General features: G+C 64.0%; 3 protein-coding genes across 3 annotated transcripts in view; 2 read left to right on the top strand and 1 right to left on the bottom strand.

Annotated features, from left to right (window-relative positions):
- Window positions 1-17298, top strand: part of MROH1 (maestro heat like repeat family member 1) — a 51246-nt gene extending 33948 nt beyond the window's left edge. The window contains exons 25-42 of the mRNA XM_023520281.1: window positions 36-155; window positions 258-353; window positions 979-1083; window positions 1857-1992; window positions 2098-2210; window positions 3128-3280; window positions 7574-7728; window positions 10214-10379; window positions 10905-11101; window positions 13930-14067; window positions 14482-14596; window positions 15029-15175; window positions 15337-15525; window positions 15887-16042; window positions 16125-16259; window positions 16358-16460; window positions 16535-16600; window positions 17036-17298. Coding sequence (XP_023376049.1) covers window positions 36-155; window positions 258-353; window positions 979-1083; window positions 1857-1992; window positions 2098-2210; window positions 3128-3280; window positions 7574-7728; window positions 10214-10379; window positions 10905-11101; window positions 13930-14067; window positions 14482-14596; window positions 15029-15175; window positions 15337-15525; window positions 15887-16042; window positions 16125-16259; window positions 16358-16460; window positions 16535-16600; window positions 17036-17121 — 2376 coding nt within the window. The 3' untranslated portion in view covers window positions 17122-17298. The remainder of the gene's footprint in view (window positions 1-35; window positions 156-257; window positions 354-978; window positions 1084-1856; window positions 1993-2097; window positions 2211-3127; window positions 3281-7573; window positions 7729-10213; window positions 10380-10904; window positions 11102-13929; window positions 14068-14481; window positions 14597-15028; window positions 15176-15336; window positions 15526-15886; window positions 16043-16124; window positions 16260-16357; window positions 16461-16534; window positions 16601-17035) is intronic.
- A 161-nt stretch (window positions 17299-17459) lies between these two features.
- The window catches only part of BOP1 (block of proliferation 1), a 19936-nt gene continuing 15778 nt past the window's right edge, over window positions 17460-21617 (bottom strand). Inside the window, exons 4-16 of the mRNA XM_023520280.1 lie at window positions 20120-20274; window positions 19924-20041; window positions 19745-19846; window positions 19468-19680; window positions 19223-19384; window positions 19057-19137; window positions 18917-18986; window positions 18696-18828; window positions 18442-18622; window positions 18076-18364; window positions 17906-17990; window positions 17715-17822; window positions 17460-17644 (exon numbers count right to left, since the gene is read on the bottom strand). Of these exons, the coding sequence (XP_023376048.1) occupies window positions 17491-17644; window positions 17715-17822; window positions 17906-17990; window positions 18076-18364; window positions 18442-18622; window positions 18696-18828; window positions 18917-18986; window positions 19057-19137; window positions 19223-19384; window positions 19468-19680; window positions 19745-19846; window positions 19924-20041; window positions 20120-20274 (1851 nt within the window). The 3' untranslated portion in view covers window positions 17460-17490. The remainder of the gene's footprint in view (window positions 17645-17714; window positions 17823-17905; window positions 17991-18075; window positions 18365-18441; window positions 18623-18695; window positions 18829-18916; window positions 18987-19056; window positions 19138-19222; window positions 19385-19467; window positions 19681-19744; window positions 19847-19923; window positions 20042-20119; window positions 20275-21617) is intronic.
- The window catches only part of SCX (scleraxis bHLH transcription factor), a 2142-nt gene continuing 2015 nt past the window's right edge, over window positions 21491-21617 (top strand). Inside the window, exon 1 of the mRNA XM_011374932.2 lies at window positions 21491-21567. Coding sequence (XP_011373234.1) covers window positions 21491-21567 — 77 coding nt within the window. The remainder of the gene's footprint in view (window positions 21568-21617) is intronic.

Below are 21617 nucleotides of genomic sequence, written 5' to 3'. Positions count from 1 at the left end.
GGTGCGGGGAGCCTGCAGAGGCCGGCCCTTAACTCGGGCTCAGCCCCCTGGAGCCAGCACTGGAGGAGCAGGTGCGGGCGGACATGGTCCACGGCTGTCTGCAGAGCGTCATGGCTGTGCTGCCCGAGCCTGAGGGGGATGATGACCACCAGGAGGTATGGCCGCAGGTCCCTTGCCACGTGCCCACATCTGTGGGGGACAGCGGGAAGGCTGCTGTGGACAGCCGGTCACTAGCGCGGCCACCCGTCTCCTTCCAGCCCCTGTACCTGGACACCATGCAGGCCTTAGAGGATTTGCTGACAAGCCTCCTTCAGCGGGACATGACCCCCCAGGGCCTGCAGGTCATGGTGGAGGTGTGCAGCGGTGTGCAGTGCCCTGGGGGCAGGGGCCCCTTGTTTGTTTTTCCGAGACCTTGCCACAGGGGTGCCACAGGGGCAGTTAGGTGCTTGCTGTCTGCAAGTGTTGGTGGTGCGTGAGCAGGTGGACAGTAGTCCCTCCGCCTGGGTGGGTGTGCAGATGGGGGCGGGTCCCGACCCAAGTGGGACCTGGAGCCCGTTCTGGTATTTCCTTTGCCACATGGTGCTGGGATAGAGAGGCCCTGCAGGTGCCCCAGGTGTGAGCATTTGACCATCTGGGGCCGTCAAGATGGCAGGATGGGCAGGTGGTGGCAGTGCTGTGTCCCGTCCTCTTCGGCATTGCAGTGGACTGGGCCGACCTCCTTCTAAGAGCACCCCGCCCCTCGCCTGGCCCTGCTCACGCTGGACCCACCTGGGATGGCCGTGTCTGTGAGCCAGGCCAGCAAGACAGAGATGGGCAGGGGTGAGGTGCAGCAAGTGGTCCGCCCTGACTTGGCCTGTGGGTCCTCAAAGCCAGGACGGGTGGCCTGGCAGGGACGCTGACCTTCCCATGCCACACGGGCTCCTGCTTCCTGGGCTGTCTCCCCAGCTGGCGCCTGTGTAAAGCCCCCATCTCCCCCAGCACCTGAGCCCGTGGATCAAGTCCCCCCGGGGTCATGAGCGGGTGCGGGCGCTCGCCCTGAGCTCCTGCCTGCTGCAGCACTTTCTGGAGCACCTGCACGTCAGCGTGAGTTCCCAGGGGCCACTGCGCCGCTGCCCCCGCCCATGCCCACTCCTGGTCCCGGGTCCCTTGCCGTGTCGCACAGCGGGCTTTCTGTCCATCCTCCATCTGTCGCCGTGGGCTGATCCCTTGTTCCAGAGCCTCCTGTCCTCTTACTGGCGACATAGACAGAGGACCTGTCAGGGCCAGGAACTGCTTTTGGGGCTAGCCACTTGGAGTCCAGTCTGATGAATATCCTCGTCCTCGACCCCATGCGTCCGTCAGCGGGACTGCCGTGTGCTGTGCCCCCAGGGGAGGGCGAGGGCGACAGGGAGCCAGGTGTAGAAGATGAGGGTACTGGGGACAAAGGCAGGAGCCTGCCTGTGCGGAGCGTGGACAAGGCGGACGTGTTGGGCAGGCGCAGGGCTGGCCGCACTGCCAGCCGGTCGCATGTGCCTCAGCGTTTGCTGAGACTCTGGAGCTCACTCCTACACTTTTCCAGAATTTTGGTTGCTCTGACAAGGCCATTAACCCAGGTGATTTTTGGGTAAATCTGACGCGGTCCTAAAACGCTCCTGTGGCGATTGTGACAGCCACATGGACTCGATGGACTCATGTGTTGAGCACCAGCGTCTGTGACAGCGGGTCCCCCCCAGCTGCCCCCAAAGGGGGCGGTGCCGCTGTCGGTGTGACTTCCTCCTGGGCCGTTTCTCACATTGCTTGCTGCTGGCCTGTGGGAAGCTGTGGGTTTTCCTGCGCAGTCCTCCCTGGCACCTCACAGCCCCTCCTCCGCCCTCCAGGCCCTGGTGCCCTTCCACAACCTGGGCCTCCTCATCGGCCTCTTCTCCCCACGGTGTGCGGACCTGTGGCCTGCCACCCGCCAGGAGGCCGTGAGCTGCGTCCACTCCCTGCTCTACCTCCAGCTGGGCTACGAGGGTGAGCCCCTGGCCGGGCAGAAGTGCGGAGGGATGAGGAGCAGAGTCGGGGCCTCCAGTGGCCAGAGTCCTCCGCCCGGCTCCACGCACCCTCGTGCCTCCGCAGGCTTCGCCCGTGACTACCGGGATGACGCAGTCGAGCGGCTCCTCGTCCTCAAAGGGGGCCTCGTGCACTCCGACCCCGCCACCCTCTTCCACACCTGCCACAGCATAGCCCAGGTACCTGCTGGAGCACCCATAGAGTGCTGGGGCCCAGGGACTCTAGTACGGGCACCTGTACCAGGTGGGCTCTGCAGGGTGCCAGGCGGGGCACGGCATGGGCCAGTGGGCTCGGGACCTGGATGGGGTGCGCGGTTGCATTTCACTCAGAGAATTAGCTGCCTGGCACCACCTGTGACCACAACCACTTCTATTACTCTTCTGTGTCCCGGGGGTCTGCCTTCGGAGTCCCAGCAGGGAGGGTGTGGTCAGGAGCTGGCTCCCGGCTTGAGGGTTTGAGAAGGCTGCGCCTGGCCCACCCTGTGAGTCCCTGAGCCAAGTGGTGATGTCATTCCACTTGGTGTTGCAAGCGGCCCTCAGGGACCTAGAGCTTTCTTTCCTGCAGAAGGAGGGGCGAGGTCTGCAGGGCCCTTTCTGGGGATGCGGGTGCTGGAAGGCAAAGCCCCAGACTTGGGCGAGAGGAGGCGGAGCAGGGCCTTGGTGTTTGGCAGCGGCGTTCTCGGACATTCGGCGTCATTGTTGCATGTGGTGCAGGGTTTCCCCTTAGCCTCTGGGCTGCTGTATCCGCTCTAGGTCCCGCTGCTGTTACGCTCAGGGTCCACTGCTGGCTGGTGGGGAGCCGAAGGTCCTGGGGGCCTCAGCAGCTGGGCCATCCAGGATGGGACATGCCTTTGACTGTATTGTAGAGCGTTCCAGAGCAGCTGTGTCTGCAGGGATACGCCTAGCCCGCCCCAGGGGAGGAGCCAGGAGGGTGCTCTGGCCGGGCTCCAATGGGGAGGAGTCTCTGGTGCAGGGGCCACCCTGCCAGCACCCTGCGGGGTGGGGACGCAGGAGGAGGGGTGAGGGCGGATGGTGCCGCCCTGCTCAGAGATGTGGCCTGGAGCCCCTCCTCATCTAACACACCGCCCTCCCCCCAGATTATTGCGAAGCGCCTCCCGCCAAATCAGCTCATCAGCCTCTTGCTCACCTTGTTCGAGGGCCTGGGAGACAGCGACAAGAACTGCTCTCGCGCGGCCAGCGTCATGATCAACTGCCTGCTGAAGGAGCGGGGCCACCTGCTCCAGGAGAAGGTGCGGTGCAGGGGCGGCGCCTGGGGGCGTGGTTAAGCCAGGCATGGCGCAAGTGGGCAGCGGGGCGGCCTAAGCCTGAGGCGTGGGGGCTGGGTAAGTGGGGGTTCCCCGCCTCCCCTACACTGCTCTGCGGAGGTCTGACCCTCACCGCTCCGCCCTCTTGCCCTGTGGACCTGATAGGGACAGATCTTTCACTTCTGAATGAAGACAGAGATTAGAATTTGGCAAAAGTAACTCTGCTCAGAAAGTAAGGGAGAAAAGGGAATGAGAAGGGAGACGCTCTTGCTAAGGCCCCTGGAGCTGGCGGCTCCCGGCACTGGTGACGGTTCAGGCGCTGAGGGTGGCCAGGTGCCTGCACAGTTTCCCCAAGGGCGGGCCCCAGACAGGACCCTCAGGTGTGGCCCCTCCTCACCTCCCTGCCAGCTCCGCCTGCTCTGCGGGCGTGCGCTCAGGTGGCTGTCCCCATGGTTGTTCCCCGAGCATTGGCACCACGCGTCAGACACGTGTGAAGCACAGCCGAGTGCACGCCCCTGAGCTGGGGCCCCCCCAGGTCTGGTGGCTACCAGAACGCGTACCCTGGGTCCCGTTCTAATGACCGTGCTGGCCTCACGTGAGGGTTGAATTTGCGTCTCTGGTGGCTTAGGAAGCGAGCGCTTTGCACACGGTTACTGGCTGCTCGGAGCCCTCTACTGCGAGGGGACCGGTCTGTGGCCCGTTTCTCTTCTGGGTCGTCTGTGCATTATTCCTGACTTGTAGAAAGACCTTACATATTCCGGACACAAGTTTCCTCTTGGGTGTATGCACGCATCACCGAGAGGTGCAGCGGGGCTCAGCTGGTGGAAGGAGCTTGTGCTGTGACAACTGGACAGGGAGGCGTGTCCTGCAGGGCCCTCACTAGAGCTGAGCTGTGGTGCTGGCAGTCGGGACATGGGAGGGGACGTGTGGCAGGAGGATGGGGAGGAGGCACAGCTCTGATAGTCAGGGTTTGGCGCCAAGGCTGGACTTGATTTTGCATTCAGTGGGGCTCTCAGGTCAGATCTGAGTGGCAGGAAGGTGCTCTGGTGGCTCTGTAAAGGTGGAGGGGATGAACCAGGCTGGAGGCCGTCACCACCGGGGTCCTGGTGTGTGTAGGACGCACCGCTTCTTGCTTACCCTGCGTCCTCCCATGGACACTTGAGTTGCCCCGGCCTCTTGGCTGGCGTGAGTAAGGCCATGAATGGGCTTGTGTCTGTGAGGTCCTGTTTTGTGTTATTTTTGGTAAATGCCGAGAAGTGTGAGTGCTGGGTCACGTGGTGGCCCTGTTTTGAGTCTTTCGAGGAGCCTCCGTGCTGTTTTCCGTAGAGGCCGCGGTAGCCGTGGGGCAGCGTCCCCTTTCTCCACTCCGACCGTTTCACAGCCACCCCGATGGGCGGGAGCGGCAGCCGCACTGGTTTCGGTTTGCGTCTCCCTCGTGGCCGATGGTGTTGGTCGCCTTTCACGTCCTCGTGGACCCTTCTTTGGAGAAGTGTCAAGAGCTTTGCCTGTTTTTCAGTCCAGTTAAAATTTGATTTTTTTGATGTTGTCGAGTTTTCTGAGTTCTTTATGTATTCTGGAGCTAATCCGTCATCAGGTGTGTGATTTGCAAATACTCTTCCCCGTTCCGTAGGATGGCTGTTGATGCGTAAAGTTCAGTTTGACATGTTCTCATAGGGCTATTTTTGCTTTTGTTGCCTTTACTTCTGGTGTTGTATCTAGGAAATCATTTCCAAGTCCCACAGCACGAAGCTTCTCCCCATGATCTCTTAGCGGTTTTGTAGCTTTGGGTCCCACCCGCTCCTAGTAAAGGCTGGCTCCTCTCCGTGGGCCCAGCACACTGACCTGCCTGCCCAGCTGTCCCCTTCCAGCTCTAACCACCAGGTTTAGATGCACTAACCGCCCCCCGACCCCCAGGGCAGCCGTGTTCCTGACCCCCAGGCTTGTTCTTTGAGCATGTTTGCAACATAGCACCTCAGTCTCAAGTGTGATGTGGCACACTAGCACCTCACACCCTCAGGGGTCACGACGGGTCAGCTTTCTTTCCTACCCTGAGAGACCTGGGCTGGGGACCTCTTAGAGGCACCTGGACACTGCTGGACTTAAAATTTCTGTCACCGAATCAGAAAATGTGGTCCTAGCCCGTGACAAGGGACCAGACTGAGCCCTCCCTCCCACCAACACTCCACAATCGTGAAGCATGCAGGGTACACTGTGAAACTGTGTGGAGGGCAGGACAGGGACCCACGACTGGCACTGGAGGTGGAGAAGGGCCAGCCGAGGTGACAGGCGAGGAGACAGTCCACGTAAAACAAAATGCGGGCGTGGAAAATGGAGCTGCCACTGTGGAAGTGGTCAGTGGTCACCACGTGACTGGCAGTTCCCCCCCAGGGCATGTGCCTGAGGGAAGGGAGATGGGGCTGCATGAATGCCCACATTCATGGGGCTGCACAGATGCCCACAGCGGCGTCTTCGGAAGCAGCCTAAAGGTAGTGACAGCCCAGCGTCTGTCGAGCAGTCACGGGTAAATAAACATGCACCGTCCACGCAGTGAAACGCCATCAGCAGCAGAATGGAACGTGATACGTGGCACGGCATGGGCAGACCCTGAGAACACCATGCAAAGTAGAAGCCAGACACAAGGGCCTTGTCGTGTGTGACCCCATCTCCGTGAAGTGTGTGAAACAGGTGGATCCACAGACAGAAAGGGGTCGGTGATCAGGGGAGACTGCCAGTGGCTGAGAGGCTTCTTTTTGGGGTGCTGGAAGTTGGCAGAGGTGATCACCGCACGGCCCCGTGCATGCACTGCAGCCCACCAGGTTGTATCTCGCTGTGGTGAACTGCGGCGTGGGGACTGCCCCTGGCGAAGCTGGTTGGCCGGGAGGGTGAGCCCCATCCTGGGACGCCAGCCAAGAGCCCTCTGCCTGAGCCCAGGACACAATGTCACCATTGCCTTAAGCCCAGATTCCGGCAGCAGACGCACCAGTGGGTCCTGTCGACAAGGTGTGGGGGATGTGGAGAAGGCAGGGGGCCCGGGACAGTGGCTGTCCCTCGGGCAAGGCGGGTCACGGGGGAAGAGCTGCCATGTGACGAAGTCTAGTGTGTGTGAGGGAGCGGAACTCAGAGGTCCGAGGCTGTTGGTGGCTCTGCGGCCCTGCCCCACGCACGCAGAGGCCTGCAGGAGATGGGCGTGTGTCTGCGTGTGCCGGGCCTGATACCAACGCAGGTGGGGAAGCCCAGACACCAGAACCATGGCGTGCTGAGGGTCGTGACCGGCGTCCACTTGCAGTCACCCAGGCCTGCGTGTCTTCAGAGGACCGCTGCCTCTCGCCGCAGAGCCCAGGGTTCTGGTCTGTAGCGGTGCCAGTGGACGTGGCTCGGGGGAGGACCTGCACCAGTCTGTCCTGCACCGCCACCGTGCTGGCTGGTGGCTGCTGGCCGGGGGACTGTGCACTGAGGAGCACAGGCCAGGGCCTGGGTAGGGGGCTGGCCAGAGAGTGGGGGTGTGCCGCAGCACATTGTGTAGCTGAGCTGTGACAACCACGTCACTGTGTCCACCAATCCTTGGAGAAGAGGTACTGAGGATGGCAGTGACAGCGCCTCTTCCTGAGGCTGGGGGAGCTGGGACCACACGCTGGGGAGCCTGCCACCTGCCCATCCAGGAGGCCCTGTGCCTGCAGCTCTGCCCCCCACGTCTGCCTCAGACTGCAGTGTGTTCCAGCCGCTCAGCCAGGGCAGGGGGGCCACCACAGAAGGCCAGCACCCACCGAGGGCATAGGGACCCAGCACGAGGAGGCTGGCACAGGCCGGCCTCGAGCCACACTGGCCCCGTCAGGCTGTGCAGCCCGTCTTCTCGTGGAGGCTCCGGCCGGGGATGCCGGCCGGGCTGGGGAATGGCCTGCAACCTCGCCCTTCCTGCCCCTCTGCCCCTCGCCACCCCAGCTGTGGCATCTGCAGACGTACCTGCAAGCCCCGCCTGAGGCTGCGGCACTCCCTCCCCAGCCCTGCCCTCGTGTCAGGTGGGGAACCCGTCTCCCCTCCTCTGTCCTCTGTCCCCAGCCCACTGGTCAGCTTCCCCTCGGCCACACAGGCAGCCATGTGGGAGCAGTGGGCAGCCCATGTGCCTGGAGCAGGTCACCCTGTCTGGGCCTCAAGGGGCCATGGGGTCTGCTGGCCTCGGTGCCGCACACAGACCCCCACGGTGCCTCTACTCCTGCGCACAGGGCCCGCCCTCCCCTCCCCACGGCCCTGCTCCTGGGCCTGACGGTGCGCCGCCCGCAGGTCCCTGAGATCGTGAGTGTGCTGCGCTCCAAGCTGCAGGAGACGTGGGAGGAGCACGTCCGGCAGGCCACACAGTACAGCGTGTCCCTCCTGGCATCCCAGCACTGCGAGGCCGTGGTGTCCAGCCTCCTGGGCAGCCCCCTGCCCTTTGACAGGTACCGGGGATGCCGGCCTTGTGCCATCCACAGGGCTCTAGCCCAGGCACCAGGCTTGGGGTCCCTGTAGGCCCCAGCTGCCACCTGCCTCCACGCTTGGCCAGCGCATGGGAGCCTGCAGGTCCCCTGGGTCCTGCACGGGGTTGCTGTGCACATCCTCTATGGGCCCCAGGTTCCAGTGGGCGCCCTGGGCTCGCCCTCGCAGGCCCTGCCATCCACTCGTCCTGGGCCCGCCTTCACAGGGCACCCACTGTCATCTGTGAGCAGACTCCCAAGTTCTGGCCCTCAGTTTGAGCTAGGGAAGGAGCCCCATCTCCCCCATCACCAGTGTGTCCCCCGCTCACATGCCAGCCTCGAGTTCCCACCAGTGCCCGGTCCTGCTTGTGGCTGCAGTCGTCTCCGTCACCTCGCCCTCCGGGGCCGTTGCTGTGGTCACAGGGCTCCTGCTGCTGTCTTTCTTTGCTGTCCCCGTTGTGGGTTGAAGCCAGCCTATGACCTTCTGGGGACTCTGTGCTGTGTGAGTCTTCACTGGGCCGTGGCCCGGTGTTCACTCTGCAGGCCATCAGCCTTGCTTCCCGCAGACACCGGGAGGAGCCCACGCGTGCCTGACGCCGTCCGCTAGCACACCTCTCCTCTGTAGCCAGGCCTGTGTCCTGAGCGCCTCTTGCGTTACTTTGTCTGGTGGCCCCTCCGCCATCACATCACTGTCCTCGTGTTTAGACGCGCTCTCTCCTGGCAGGAAGCGCCTGCATCCTGTGCCTGCTGAGCTGGGTTGGAGTCCAGCTTCTTTGGCGTCTTCTGTGTCACCGTTTTTCTTTGTCCCTTTCCCTGCGTCTTTCTTAGGTCGACAGGGTCTTCTTTATCAGTTCGTTTTCTCAACTCGATTACTTTGGAAGTCACTCAGCTCCTATTCTGTGAGTGGTCACCCCGGAAGTGACCAGGTGGTGTCCCCTCTGCACCTGGTCTCTGTGCAGTCCTGGCTTCCACTCACACAGAGGACGCACATGTCACTGGGCCTTGCGGGGACCCCGGGCCTCAGCCGCTGCCTGTCCAGGGCACAGAGGTGTGCACCTCCGCAGCCTCCAGGGCCGACACCGCCTGCAAGCACCGTGGACAGGCCGTGCAGGGCGCCTGTCACACCCGTGCCACCCGTTCTCGTCATGCCGGGTGTTGTGCTATGGGCACCATGCCATCACTGAGGGGCAGAATGTCCCAGGTCAGGGTCACCACGTGCGGCTGCACCTGGCCGCCGCCTGTTTTTACACAGCCTGTGAGTCGAGAACGGGTTTTACATACATCAGTGGTCGGGGAAACCCAGCAACACCCGTGACACACGAGGCCACGGGGTCCAGAAACTGGTGCCATGAGCACCCTTTCACAGGGACCCATAGTGCCCTGTCGGCGTGCAGGCAATGGATTCGCGGCCGCTTCCTGTGGCCGCCCGGTGTCTGCCCCACACCTGGTCGCTCCAGCACCGCCTTTCCGGGGCCACTGCCCATAAATGCTCCGCCTCCCTTCTCCAGTCGAGCAAGGCCTTCCTGTCGGCTTCTTTCGTAGTTTGCATTCTAGCTCGGCGAGTATTTTCTAGCATGTGAGAGGACATTTCTTTCTGGCTGCCGTGTCTAGCAGTCACTGTCCTTGTGTCGGACACCCACCTGCTTTTCTCAGAGGCGCCGGTCGTGCCTGTGCCACAGGCGCCCATGTGTTCCAGGGGCCCCGCCTTCTGGGTCCAAGTCAGCTCTGCTGGTAGTTCTGAGCGTTTCTAGCCTTTTCCCCTTGAGCCTGTCTTTCTGTCCTCTGCTTCAGGGATGCAGGCCACATCTGTCCGACCCTCGCCCCCTACATCCTGGCCCTGTCTTCGGCACTCCATCGTGGCTGCCCTCTGTGCTGGGTTCTGGGTGATGTCCACATACCGACAGGGTCACTGCCCCTCTCTCCTGTGTCCAGGCCAGGGCCACTATGCCCACCCGATGTGGGGCTCCTGTCGCACCCCAAGGCACTGCAGCCCTCCTCCACACCTGCTGTGTCTGTTTAGGGTTCCTGGTTCTGCTGCATATTTGGAATTTGTCACTTCTCCGCACTCAGTAAAATTAAGTGCAGCCGCGTCCCGGTGTGTCCGAGCACCATGTCTGCGGCTGCGTCTGAGGGACCTCACTTCTGGATGATTTCCTGGCACCATGTCAGTGGCCACGGTGCTCACTGCCTGGAAAAGGTGGCCTCCAGAGGGCCTGGTGTTGCTTCCGGCAGCTCCCGGGGAACCCTCCCACCAGCCCACTCGGGCCCCTGTACCAGCCAGGAGCACTCCCTGCCCTACTGCTGGCTCTGCCCACCGCCGGGCCCCTGGGGGCAGAGGAAAGGGTGAGGTTAGACCCGAGGTCAGGGCACCATGTCCCACCTGGCTGGAGCAGAATCTACTGGGCACATCAGGGCATGGAGCTGGGGCCGGCAGCAGCCACAAAGTGACCATCCTCTCGCCCTACTGCAGCCAGACCTGCATCCTCTGGCGGGCACTGGCGGTGGAGCCCAGCATCACTGCGCAAGTCCTGGAGCTGCTTCTGCAGAAGATGAGCAGAGACGTCCCATTCAAGGAGAGCCGGGCCTTCCTGCTGAGTAGCTGCCCAGGCCGCGTGGCCACGCTGCTGCCCCTGGCGGTGAGTGGTGGCCCCGGGCAGCCGCCTCGCCCCATTCTCCCTCTTCCCCACTGTGAAGGACCCCACAGGTGGCCTGGGCACCGCCCTGCAGGCACCTGGCGGCTGGCCGGGCCCTGGAGCCCAGCCTCATAAAGGCCTCGCAGGTGTCGGTCCCCAAGGGAGACTACTCTGTTTCATCCTGCGGAAAAAAAATAAACCTGGCTTGGCAGTGTTTTCAGCAGTAAAGCAGCTGTGAGAATTCCCTCCTCCTCCCTGCTACGGGCCAAGAGCAGATGGTCAGGCCTGTCCCCAGGCAGCCACACGGCCCTGTGCCTGCCTCCTGCCCCAGAGGGCCCGGCTGGGCATGGCTGTGTCTCTTTGGGTCCCCCAGCTCCCCCGGAACCAAGACCTCTGACACGCATGGTCACACACTGACAGGTGTGGGCTAGTTTGCGTCCTGGGAAGCGGGGCCCAGCCTTCGCGGTGGCCAGCCTCGTTAGAAACAGCCTCAGAGGCGGAGGCGAGCCGATGTGCCCCTGTTCTCAGGCCACCTGTGCACTGTCTGAGGTCACGTCCGTCGCGGCATCTGCGCCCGCAGTGCTCGAGCTCTACCCCCAGCTGTTTGCAGCACTGCTGCTACGCGTCAGCTGCACCCTTGGCGTCCAGCTGCCCCGGACCCTGCAGGCCAAGGAGCGGAGGGCCACCGGCTTGGCCCTAGCCTCCAGGAACCTCGACCCCTGCAGGTAACAGGTCCTCCCCTCCTGCCCCAGCGCTGCTGTGAGCACAGCCTGTGTGTATGTGTGCATGCATGTGTGCACGCGTGCTTGTGCTTATGTGTGCATGTGTTGGGGGTTGTGTGCCTCTGGTGTGTGTGCACGGGCTCCCAGCGCAGGGGCGAGTTTGTACCCAGGGAGCCAGCGCCTCCCCCTGATGACATTCGAGGGTCCGCTGTCCTTCTGGGAGCACAGCTTCCTGGGCTGTCCATTCTCATCTCTGGCAAGTTGGGGATGGGGACCATGGGGGAGGTGGCTGCAAGGCTGTGGGGCAGCGCGGGCCTTGGGCTGGCTGGCTGGCAGGGCTTCGTGGGGATGCTCCTGTGGGTCTGGAGGGCACACTTTGGGAAGGTGGATCGATCCCTGGGAGTGGTCAGGGTGCAGGTGAGACCTGCAGGGACCCCGCCTGCGACACCACCTTTGCACCTCAGTCCTCCTAGTCCGGCTCCACTTTCAGGCAGAAACTCTGCAGTGACTTCACTGTCCCCCGTTCCCCAGGGGCCAGTTTGCCTGGGTCAGCCCCCAGCCCTGCAGGGACAGCTCAGCTGCCATATCACCCAGGCTCCCCATGCCACCAGCCTGTGCAGGCACCTCCGTCTTGGCTCTCGCTGGGGTGGGGTCCTCTGGTCTCTGCCAAGGAGGCCCAGGGTCCTGGCAGGAGACCAGGGTTGCCAGGGAGAGCTGCTTGCTGAGGGTGGGGTCATAGAGCTTCAGCAGCCTGGGTGTCTGCTTGCCTGTCCTGGTCCCTGGGGCCATAACTGGGCACCTTAGGGCTCCACACCAGAGCCTGAGTGTCAGCCTGTGTCACTGCCTCATCCATCCCAGTGGTGAGGTGAGATGTGCCCCTTGGCCGGGACACATTGGGGACAGTGTCGGTGTCAGTTCACCCTGCACCCCCGCCAGGGCTGCCCCACCACAGGACCAGCTTATAAACTCGCATAGGCCACAGGCCAAGGCCTGCCCAGCTCTGCACAGATCAAGTGGCAAATGTGAGTGGATCAGAGGATGCCGCTCGGCTAGCCCTGGGCCTGGCACGCTGGGACTGCTCCACGGCCCGTGAGCTGTGGGACACAGGCCTCACACCCCCACCAGGGGTTCCTGGACTGCCAGCCCAGAGCTAGGACCCATGCAGAGCCAGGCACAGGCCTTGGCTCTGACAGAGGCTGCCAGCCAGCGAGTCAGACCTTTGCAGATGCCACACCCACAGAGACCCTGGGCAGCAGGCAGACGGGCATGACGCTCGACCCTTCCCCATTCTCTTGGGCTGGCGCCACCACACTTCAAATTTGTTGCAGCCAAGAACCTCCCTGGGTGCTGATCTCGGCCGGGAGCACAGCCCCTGAGCCTAGTTGTGCCTCAGCCTGGGACACAGGAACCGGCCTGGCATGTGCCCAGTGGCCTTGGTAGCCGGTGTCTGCAATCAGTGAAGGCTGCCACACATGCAGGCATGGCAGCCCCCACAGTGACCAGGTCTCTGCTGGACTCCCAGGGCTCCGGGGACAGTAAGAATCACCTTCTAGCATTTTCTCTCTAGGGAGGAAGCTGCAGACAGAGCTATCTGTAGCCACTCGGTGAGGGCTTACTGGGAGCCCCTCCTGCTGTGGGCCCACCCAGACATGGGCCCACCCCTCGCTGACACTCCCGTGGCACTCACGCCACCCAAAGGTGACCATGGCGATAAGGATGGGCTGTGGGGAAGGCCACCAGCACCTGCTGCCTGGGCTGAGATCCCTGGGGCCTCAGTACCTGCAGCACCTTGGGCGGGAGTCCCTCGGCCCTGTCCAGCCCTCACTTTTGTATGAGGCCGGCCTAGAAATCTCACGGGACTGCAGTCTCGGAATCCCAAACAAGCTTGTCCCCAGATTGACATGTGAGGCACCACCATGTGGCCAGCAAGGCCTGTCCCCTGTACTCTGAGCCCATCACTCCCCCTGTACCTCAGCAGCCTGCTGTGCTGGTCCTGGCCCAGAAGTGATCATGGGCGCTTGTACCCAGTTGTCGCCCTGAGACAGGTCAAGTGTGCTGCTCTGTGGGTGGCCAGCCACCTGTGGGCCTCATGGGCACAAATGTCCACAGGCTGGTGTGAGGTGACCATCGTGCGGGGGGAGAGGTCAGTGGGGGGACCCTGGCCCTCCCTGTGTCGTTCTGAGGGCCCTGCTGCACTGTCTCTGGCCACAGGCTTTGGGCTACCACTGCTGTTCCCAGACCTTGTCACGGAGTCCCGTTCCTGCTGCTTGCCCACTGGCAGCCTGAGTGCTTCGGCCTGGGCACCTGGCCATGCCAGAGGGGCAGACACTAAACTGCTGCTGGCTCTGGTCCCTCCAATAGGGGCGATGGATGGGGGCAGCAGGGCAAGGCCCACATCTGCCATCCCGTGACTGGCTGAGCTGGTGGGCCGAACTGGACACTTCCTGGCCAGCCACCCCAGCTCTTGGCCACCATCTGGCCTCAGAGCATACCTGGTGTCCCTTCCTACAGGGCCCTGGGGTATCTCAGGGGGGTTGTGGCCATGCACTTGGGAGAGGCAAGCCTGGGGTGCAGGAACAGGCTTCCTGGGGATCCAGGAGCAGGGGGACGGGGGCGGTCTTCACAACCTGCCTGAGGCCAGATGGTCCACAGTGGCATGAAGGCGCGCAGCGTGGGCCAGGGGCAGCTGAGGGCTTCTCCCTGTGGGATGTGCTGGCCAGCCCTGGGATGTGTGTGCACATGCACAGGCACAGTGCGAAGCTCAGTGGCATACCAGGACCGCTGGCTCAGTGTTCCCCAAAGCTGAGCCCATACCCTCCACGTCCCCACAGCTCTGCGGTGGACACTCTGCAGGTCATGCTGCTCCGAGGTGGCAGCGAGGATGTGGTGCAGTGTGTGGAGCTGGGAGGAGGCTGGGAGTCGCTCAGGACCTCCACCGGGCACGAGGAAGGGGTTGCCCGGCTGGCCAGGTAAGAGCCAGTGAGCGAAGTCCCATTCAGGCATTTAAGTCCCTTGGGACCTGCATGAAGGCACAAATGAGGGCCCTTAAGGGCATGTGGGAGGGGCTGAGCTGCTCCATCGTAGGTGGGCCCAACATGAGTAGGTGCCTCAGCCCAGAGGGCCGTGGGGGAATGGGGGCCAGAGAGGCGACCGTGCACTTGAGGTTGCTGCTAGTCCAGAGAATGGGCAGGAAAAGGCCCCACTAGAGGCCTGATGAGCTGTGCTGGCAGGCATGTCGGGGTACATGCAGGGCCTGGAAGCTGGGTGGATGGGTCATGCATGGGCCAGAAGGCTCTGACTGCAGGGCAGGAAGCAGAGGCACCCCACCCCATCAGGGAGTTGGCCCAAAGACCCGCCCCGCATGATATGGCCCCCTTCCACAGTGCCATGGCGAAGTTTGCAGGCCCCCGGCTGCCCCTGGTGATGAAGGCACTCCTGTGCACACACAGCAGCGTGTATGAGGTCCAGAGGGTCACCTCCACAGCCTTCCTGGCTGAGGTAGGAGCCACTTGCCTGGGACTGCTGCCATGGGTCCGGCAGGGCACGGGAAACCCCTGCACAGGCCGGCACTGACCCGCCCAGCCAGAGCTATACTCAGCCCCCGCTTAGTGCTCCTGGGTACAGAGGCCCCTGGGCCTTGACTGTGTGTGGTCTGTGCTGGCCCAAAGCATGGTGCTGGAAGCTTACCCCAGGACACAGCAGTGGGGGGCCAGGTCAGGTGGGGAAGAGGGCCCAAGGAGGCCATAAGCCCACCTCAGTGCACAGGGCCCTCAGCTGGGCTTGGCCGCGTTCACGCTTCATGGTGGCTTGGGATCGGAACTGCCCAGCAGTGCAGTGGTGGAGACACAGCGAGGGGCAGATCCAAGGGAGGCAGCCTGGGCTGGCCAGGCTGGGTCCAGCCCCTGGGGGTCACCGTGCCTCTGCCTCCAGCTGCTGAACAGCAGTGTGGTGAAGGACTTGATGCTTCTGGAGTCGCTGCTGGACAACCTAGCAGCCCGGCAGAAGGACACGTGTGCCAGCGTGCGGCGGCTGGTGCTCCGTGGCCTGGCCAACATTGCCTCTGGCTCCCCTGATAAGGTGAGCTGTTGGCCAGCCCCTCTGGGGCCCTGGGATGGACAGTAAAGCTGTGGTCAGCAAGACCCAGGCAGATGTGCATAGAGGTGGCCTGGAGAGCCTGTGATGTGATGTCACCAGGGCTTGGTGACCTGGGGGCACAGCTGAGTGTAATGCATCCCCAGGTGCGGGCCCACGGCCCCCAGCTCCTGACCTCCATGATCAGTGGGCTGGATGACGGGGATGACCCACAGAGCCTGGTGGCCCTGGAGGCCATGCTGGGCCTTGCGAAGCTGCTGGGCCTAGTGGAGCCTTGGGACCTACGCTCAGTGCTGCTGCATGTCGCTGTCCGCATCCGGCCCTTCTTCGACAGCGTAGGCTGGGCAGGGGCTGGGGGACACCACGGGCCCCCACAAACCCACTCCCAGCCTGGCCATCCTGGTACCTGCTTCCTGGCCCTTCTGCCTCGTCCTCTGAGCCTCAGCTCCACCTGTACCCTGGGTCCCAGGAGCTGTGTCACCATAGCTCCCTCCCTAGGGCCGCTGGGTGGGTCCTGCAGACTGCCCTCCTGGCGGAAGCGCCATGTCCCTACTTCTCTTGCCAGCCTCTCGTCGCTGCTCCAGGTGGGGCAGCAAGCATGGCGGGAGAACAAGGACGGCCCAGGGAAGGGGCCTGGGGCTAGCAGTTGGGCGAGACTGGAGAGGCCCCATGGGGTGACACCTGTTCTCCCTCCAGGAAAAGATGGACTTCCGTTCTGCGTCCATCTGCCTCTTTGGGCACCTCAACAAGGCCTGCCACGGGAACTGCGAGGACATCTTCCTGGAACAAGTCATTGGGGGACTGGTGCCCCTACTACTGCACCTGCAGGATCCCCAGGCCTCTGTGGCTGGTGTGAGTAGCCTGTGGGGGGGATGGGCAACCCAGGTAGGACCCAGGGACTTGGCCTCTTGGGGACTGAGTGTTAGCCCTGCAGGCCTGCAAGTTTGCCCTGCGCATGTGCGGCCCCAACCTGGAGCGTGAGGACCTGGCCGAGGCCTTCCAGAAGCACCTGCAGGAGGGCCGGGGCCTCCACTTCGGGGAGTTCCTCAACACCACGTGCAAGCACCTGGTGAGGGGGTGTGTGGGGGCGGGGCTTGGCATGGGCGGGGCCTGGCATGAGTGGGGCCTGGCATGAGTGGGGCATCACTGGCCTCCCGCCTCCCACAGATGCGCCACTTTCCTGACCTGCTGGGCCGCCTGGTGAGCACCAGCCTGTTCTACTTCAAGAGCAGCTGGGAGGACGTACGCGCCGCCGCCCCCATGCTCACGGGTGAGAGCCTGCCCACTGGCCTCCACCAACACTCCTGTCCCCGCCCCTGACCCTGCCCCTGCTCCTTGCCCCAGGGTTCCTGGTGCTACACGTGGAGCCCGAGCACCGGCAGCAAGTGGACCTGGAGCAGCTCCTTGCTGGTGAGCCCCCACCTGCATTAGGTCAGGGGCCCCCCGCCACCCCCACCTGTCAGGCTGCACAGGGCCCTCTCTCACTGACCCTGTGGGTACCAGGGGAGACTAAGTGATTTTCCTGGATTTCAAGGATTTTTTCCCTGTCACTGGTGACCTCATCGTCTCTAGTAATTCACGGAAACTTCCTAACTGTTCCAAAAGAGCTTAAAAAACACTAAAAAAGGAAAAACTATCTTTCCTTTGGCTCCTGAGCCCTCCCGGCAGAGGCCTGTCTTGGGCGGGTGGCCCCACACGCAGGGCGGGGTGTGCACCATGGGGTCCCGGCCCCCTGGGCTCCGTGGGCCAGGAAGGTGGTGGGACCAGCCCTCCCCACTCGCTGGCTGGGGCAGGCGGGGGCGGGGGGGGGCCCGTGGAGGCGCCCAGCAGCTGCCTGTTCACCAGCGCTCCAGCTCCTGCTCAAGGACCCGGCCCCTGCTGTGCGCATGAAAGCCGCCGAGACCCTGGGCCGCCTGGTCAAGTTTGCCTGAGGCTCCAGCAGCCGAGCCTCTTCAATGAGCAGTACCAGCCCTGCTGCAGCCTGAACTGCGATGCACCCCGGGGCCGAGGGGAGCCCCATGCTGCAGGGGACCAGGGCCTGGCAGGGTGGGGCAAGCCTGTTCTCCCCACCTCACTTATAATAAAGCCCTTTGCTTCTTGGCAGGTGACGGGGGTGCAATGACAGGCCTTTCCTTGTGGGACAGGCTGGCATCCCTCCCCAACTGGGAAGACTGGATGAGTGAGGGTTCGTGGGGTAGCTGATTAGGGACCCCAGTTCAGGAAGGCTACACCACGGGTTAGGACAAACGCCTGTATTAGGGGGTCTTGGCACCTGCCCGCCTCAGGTGGTGACAGGCAGCCTATGTGAAGAGGCGGACCGTGCCATCAGCCCCCGAAGAGAAGACCCACGGCTGGGTGGGGTGGAAGGCCACGTCCAGCACGCCCAGGTCGTGGGTCAGCGTGTGCCCCCTCAGGACCTTCACGGGCACCAGCAGCGGGTTCTGCAACAGGTCACTGTGGGAGAAGAAAGAGGCTCAGGACAGGGCTACGTGGTCCCCAGGAGGCGAGCGGGGTCGGCACTTACTTATACACCATCCCGTGGCACACGATGACACTGCCGTCGTCAGAGCCAGAGGCAAAGAGTGGGTAGCGGGGGTGGAAGGCCACGGCCCGCAGGGCCTTCTTGTGGTGCCTGGGGGGAAGCGTCCTGATTCAGGGCAGGGCGGGCGGTGGGGGGGACCGATGGGGCAGCCCGCCACACAGCAGGGGCCTCACCTGAGCACTCTGTAGGGCTTAGTGGAAAGGTCCAGGTCAAACCACACCAGCTTACTGTCATAGCTGCCACAGATGAGGTTGTCACCTGGGGGTAGATGGGATGGTGGGCACCTGGTAGCCTTGCCTGGTGGCCCCACCCATAGGGTACACCTGCCCCCACCTGCCCTTACCTGCAGGATGCACAGCTAGGCTGGACACCCACTTGCAGTTGGGCATCAGCTTCTTGGTGAGCTCCTGGCGCAGCAGGTGGTACAGACGGATGCTGCGCTGGGAGGCCACCAGCAGAAAGGGCCGGACGGGGTGGAAGGCCACGCGCTGTACCTGCCCGTGGCTGCGCCGGAAGGGGCTCTGGCTGCGGCGCCGGCTCAGCTGGTGGATCAACACCTGTGTGTGTCCCTGCGCGGCCAGCACCACGGCCATGTAGTCCCCACGCCCATGCCAGGTCACCTGTGTCACCGGCTGCAGGAGGCAAGGCTGGCTGAGTGGGCCCTTCTGCGCCCCCTGCCCTTCCACCCGCACCCCCTGCGTCCCCACACCTTGCCGTGGCAGATGCGCAGCCGCAGGCCCCCCTGGCGCTCCTCCTGTGAAGCTTCCAGCCAGCGGGCAGGCTGCAGGGCAGGCTCCTCGGGGGCCGTGAAGGCAGCCAGCAGCTGGTCTGTGTTGCCCATGGCCAGCTGGTCCCCGAGGCCTGGGTTCAGCAGCAGCACTGTGTCTTCCCTGCCGGCCACAGACACCCCTCAGACATGGCTGCCCCGCTGCCCCAGGCCCCCGCCACCTCACGCTTACTTACACAGCCACGGCCACCAGGCAGATGGTAGGGTGGGGGTTCCAGGCAACACTCTTCACCACACCCCCCACGGGCATGGTTCTCATGCAGCGGGCAGTGGCCACCTCCCAGAGCCGCACCGAGCCGTCATCTGAGCCTGGTGGACACAGTGGGCAAGGCCCTCAGCACCTGCCGTCCCACCCAGCCCCATCCCTTGCGCTGTGCTGCCCCCTCTTCAGGCCCACCTGAAGCCAGCCACTGGCCCCCCGGGGAGACGCTCAGGCAGCGGACAAGGTCACTGTGGCCCCTGTAGACCTGCAGAGGAAACCAGTGAGGTGGTGGGCACCCAGGGGAGTAGGCTACCCACCCCCTCGTGCCTACTTACCAGGGCCTGGCACGTTGGGAAAGGCTGCAGGTCCCGCGGCCGTGGCAGCTTGGGAATCAGGTCTTCAGGGTCCACATTCACCTGGGGTGAGAGTGCACGTGGTCACCCTGCCCCTTGCCCCGTCCCCTGCCCCATCCCCTGCTCAGGCACTGCCAGCCCCACCTACCCGCATCTTGCGCTGGCGTGGGCACAGGTAGAGATCCAGGCAGCGCTCGAAGCGCTCGTGGACAAAGCGGCCATAGGCGGGCACAGCCCGCAGGCTCGGGAACCTGCGCGGCAGGAAACCGACCTTCCGCTCATCAGGCTCCTGCTGCTCCCAAGCCAGGCGCTGTGGAGACAGGGCATGAGCTGGCCGTGGGCGTGAGTGGGGCATGGGACAGCGCCTGGATCCCCGGCCCGGGCCAGACTCACCTCCTCCTCGCTCAGCAAGTACTCGGGCGGCGGGTTGTAGGACTCAGCATGGCCAGGCAGGGCCAGCTTGGGGGCAGGCACGTGCATCTTGTGGCGGCCCAGCACAGCGTTGGGGTTCTCCTGGGCCCACAGGTCGTAGAAGTGGGGAGTGGGGTCCCGGGGCCGGCGGGGCTGAATCCAGCCCATCTTGATGGCATGCACCATGCGGGACACCTGCGCAGACGGGCGAGTCAGCCTGGGCGGTGTGGGGACTGCTCCCTGGGGGAGGGGAACCCACCTTCTCCTTTTCCACCAGGGACGGGATGAAGCTGCGCTTGTCAGCAGGGCGGTTGGTCACCGGGTGGATCATGATCTCCCCACTGAAGAAGTCCACAGAAGGCTGGGGGAGCAAGCACAGGCGTGTGAGCCAGACCCTGCAGGTGCCCCAGAGCCCGAGGGCCGGCCAGTGCCACCTACCTCATAGGGGTCGAAGCTCACGTCCCCAAACTGGCCCCTCTGCAGCCGCCGCACCAGGGCCACCTGCTCATCTGTGAGCCGCACATCGTGCCCTGTCATCCGATCCTGCACGGTGCGCCTGGGGGACCGCCCATCAGAGCCATGAGCTGAGCTCCTGCCCCCATCCCACCCCCACAGGCTCCGCCCCCAGGCTCACCAGTAGTCAGGGTCCTCCATCTTGTCCAGAAACTGGTCCAGCTCGTCCCGGGTGCGCACAGGCTTGTAGATGCGCTTGCCGTCCAGGTCATAGCCCACGTGGGGGAAGTCGGCGTACCACTCTAGGGGCACGTTGCCCACCGTGTTCCGGACATCCTGAGGGAGCAGGCCAGCGTGTCGGCACCACACACACACCATCCCTCCATGCCCCCCAGGAGACAAAGGCGGGCGAACGGGAGAGGCAGGGGACTGGCCTCGAGGCAGCACCCAGGCACCCTGACACGTGCCCTAGCCCTGCGGTGTGACGTGGCGTGTGGCGCTGTGCCCCCCGCCCTCAGAGGCGCCGGAGCCGTCCCTTCACATTTTCCACTGAAGCGGTGCCAATCCCGGAGCCTCCCCGGACTCCCTGGCCAGGGCCCCGGGCAGCCACAGACGGGTGAGCTCATCGCCGTGTGCCCCCACCCCTGGTGGGGCCTTAGGCAAACAGGCAGGGACTCAGGGAGACCCCCCAACCTAGTCCAAGCAGAGTCAGAAGCCACTGCATTCCGCCCTGTAGGCGTTCTAGGACCCCCTTACCCTCCATCCTGCCCCCGCCCCACCCCCGACGGGCAGAGCAGCCACATTCCTGGACACACATTCCTGGTCGAGGCCCCTGCCAGCCACCACCCTCCCTCCGCCCAGCACGGGGACTGCTGCCCAGGCGGCTGCTTCCTGCAACAGTAGCCACAGGGGGAGGGGCCGATGAGCCTGAGCACAGCCGGGAGCCCAAGGCCCTCTCACGGCAGGACAGGACCCCCGGGCTGCCCCTCTACACCTGCCTGCCCCAAGACCCACTCCCTGCGGTCCTCCCAGCAGGCACGCCGGTGCCCCTGCCCACTGCTCTTCCTCCTCCCTGCCTCCGGGACCGCCCCCGGCCACATGGCCATCTCCACACTGGACAGACCCTGGGGAGGTTTCTCCAGAGCAGGAGAGCAGGCTCTGCTCTGGAGAGGCGGGGGAGGGCTCCAGGCAGAGGCTGCAGCTGATGCCAGGCGGGGGCAGGTGCAGATAGGCAGGCTGTGCTGCCAGGTGACCCCACGCACAAATGGGATAAGTGCAGGGACTGAGGCTGAACTCCGGCCCTTCAGTGCTCCCCTGTGCCCCCCTTCGCCTGGCACAGGAGGCCCAAGTGTACATGGGAGGGAGAGACAGACAGGGTGTGGTGAGGCCTTTGGGCCAGGGCAGCTGGGTTAACTTGGTCATGCCAGAGAGGGCGAGGGTCATGGGTCCCCGCTGACCCTCCTACCTCCTGCTGAAGGGAGGGGGCTGCACAACCCCAGAACCACCCAGAAGGGGGCTCCCACTTTCCCCCACAGCCCCTAGGAACAGCAAGATGCTCCAGGCCCCTTCAGCGTGGTGCGAGAAGGCAGAGGGACGCAGGGCCCCTGCTCCGGCGGCCTCCAGGGGCGGGTAGGCGGGGAGGAGGGCGGGCCGGCGCGGGGGAGGGGCCGCAGCCGCTA

Source organism: Pteropus vampyrus, unplaced genomic scaffold (genome assembly GCF_000151845.1).
Source record: "Pteropus vampyrus isolate Shadow unplaced genomic scaffold, Pvam_2.0 Scaffold256, whole genome shotgun sequence".
In the NCBI taxonomy this organism is placed as follows: domain Eukaryota; kingdom Metazoa; phylum Chordata; class Mammalia; order Chiroptera; family Pteropodidae; genus Pteropus; species Pteropus vampyrus.
The sequence above is the reverse complement of the archived record's forward strand: the minus strand, read 5'-3'. Positions and strand labels throughout refer to the sequence as shown.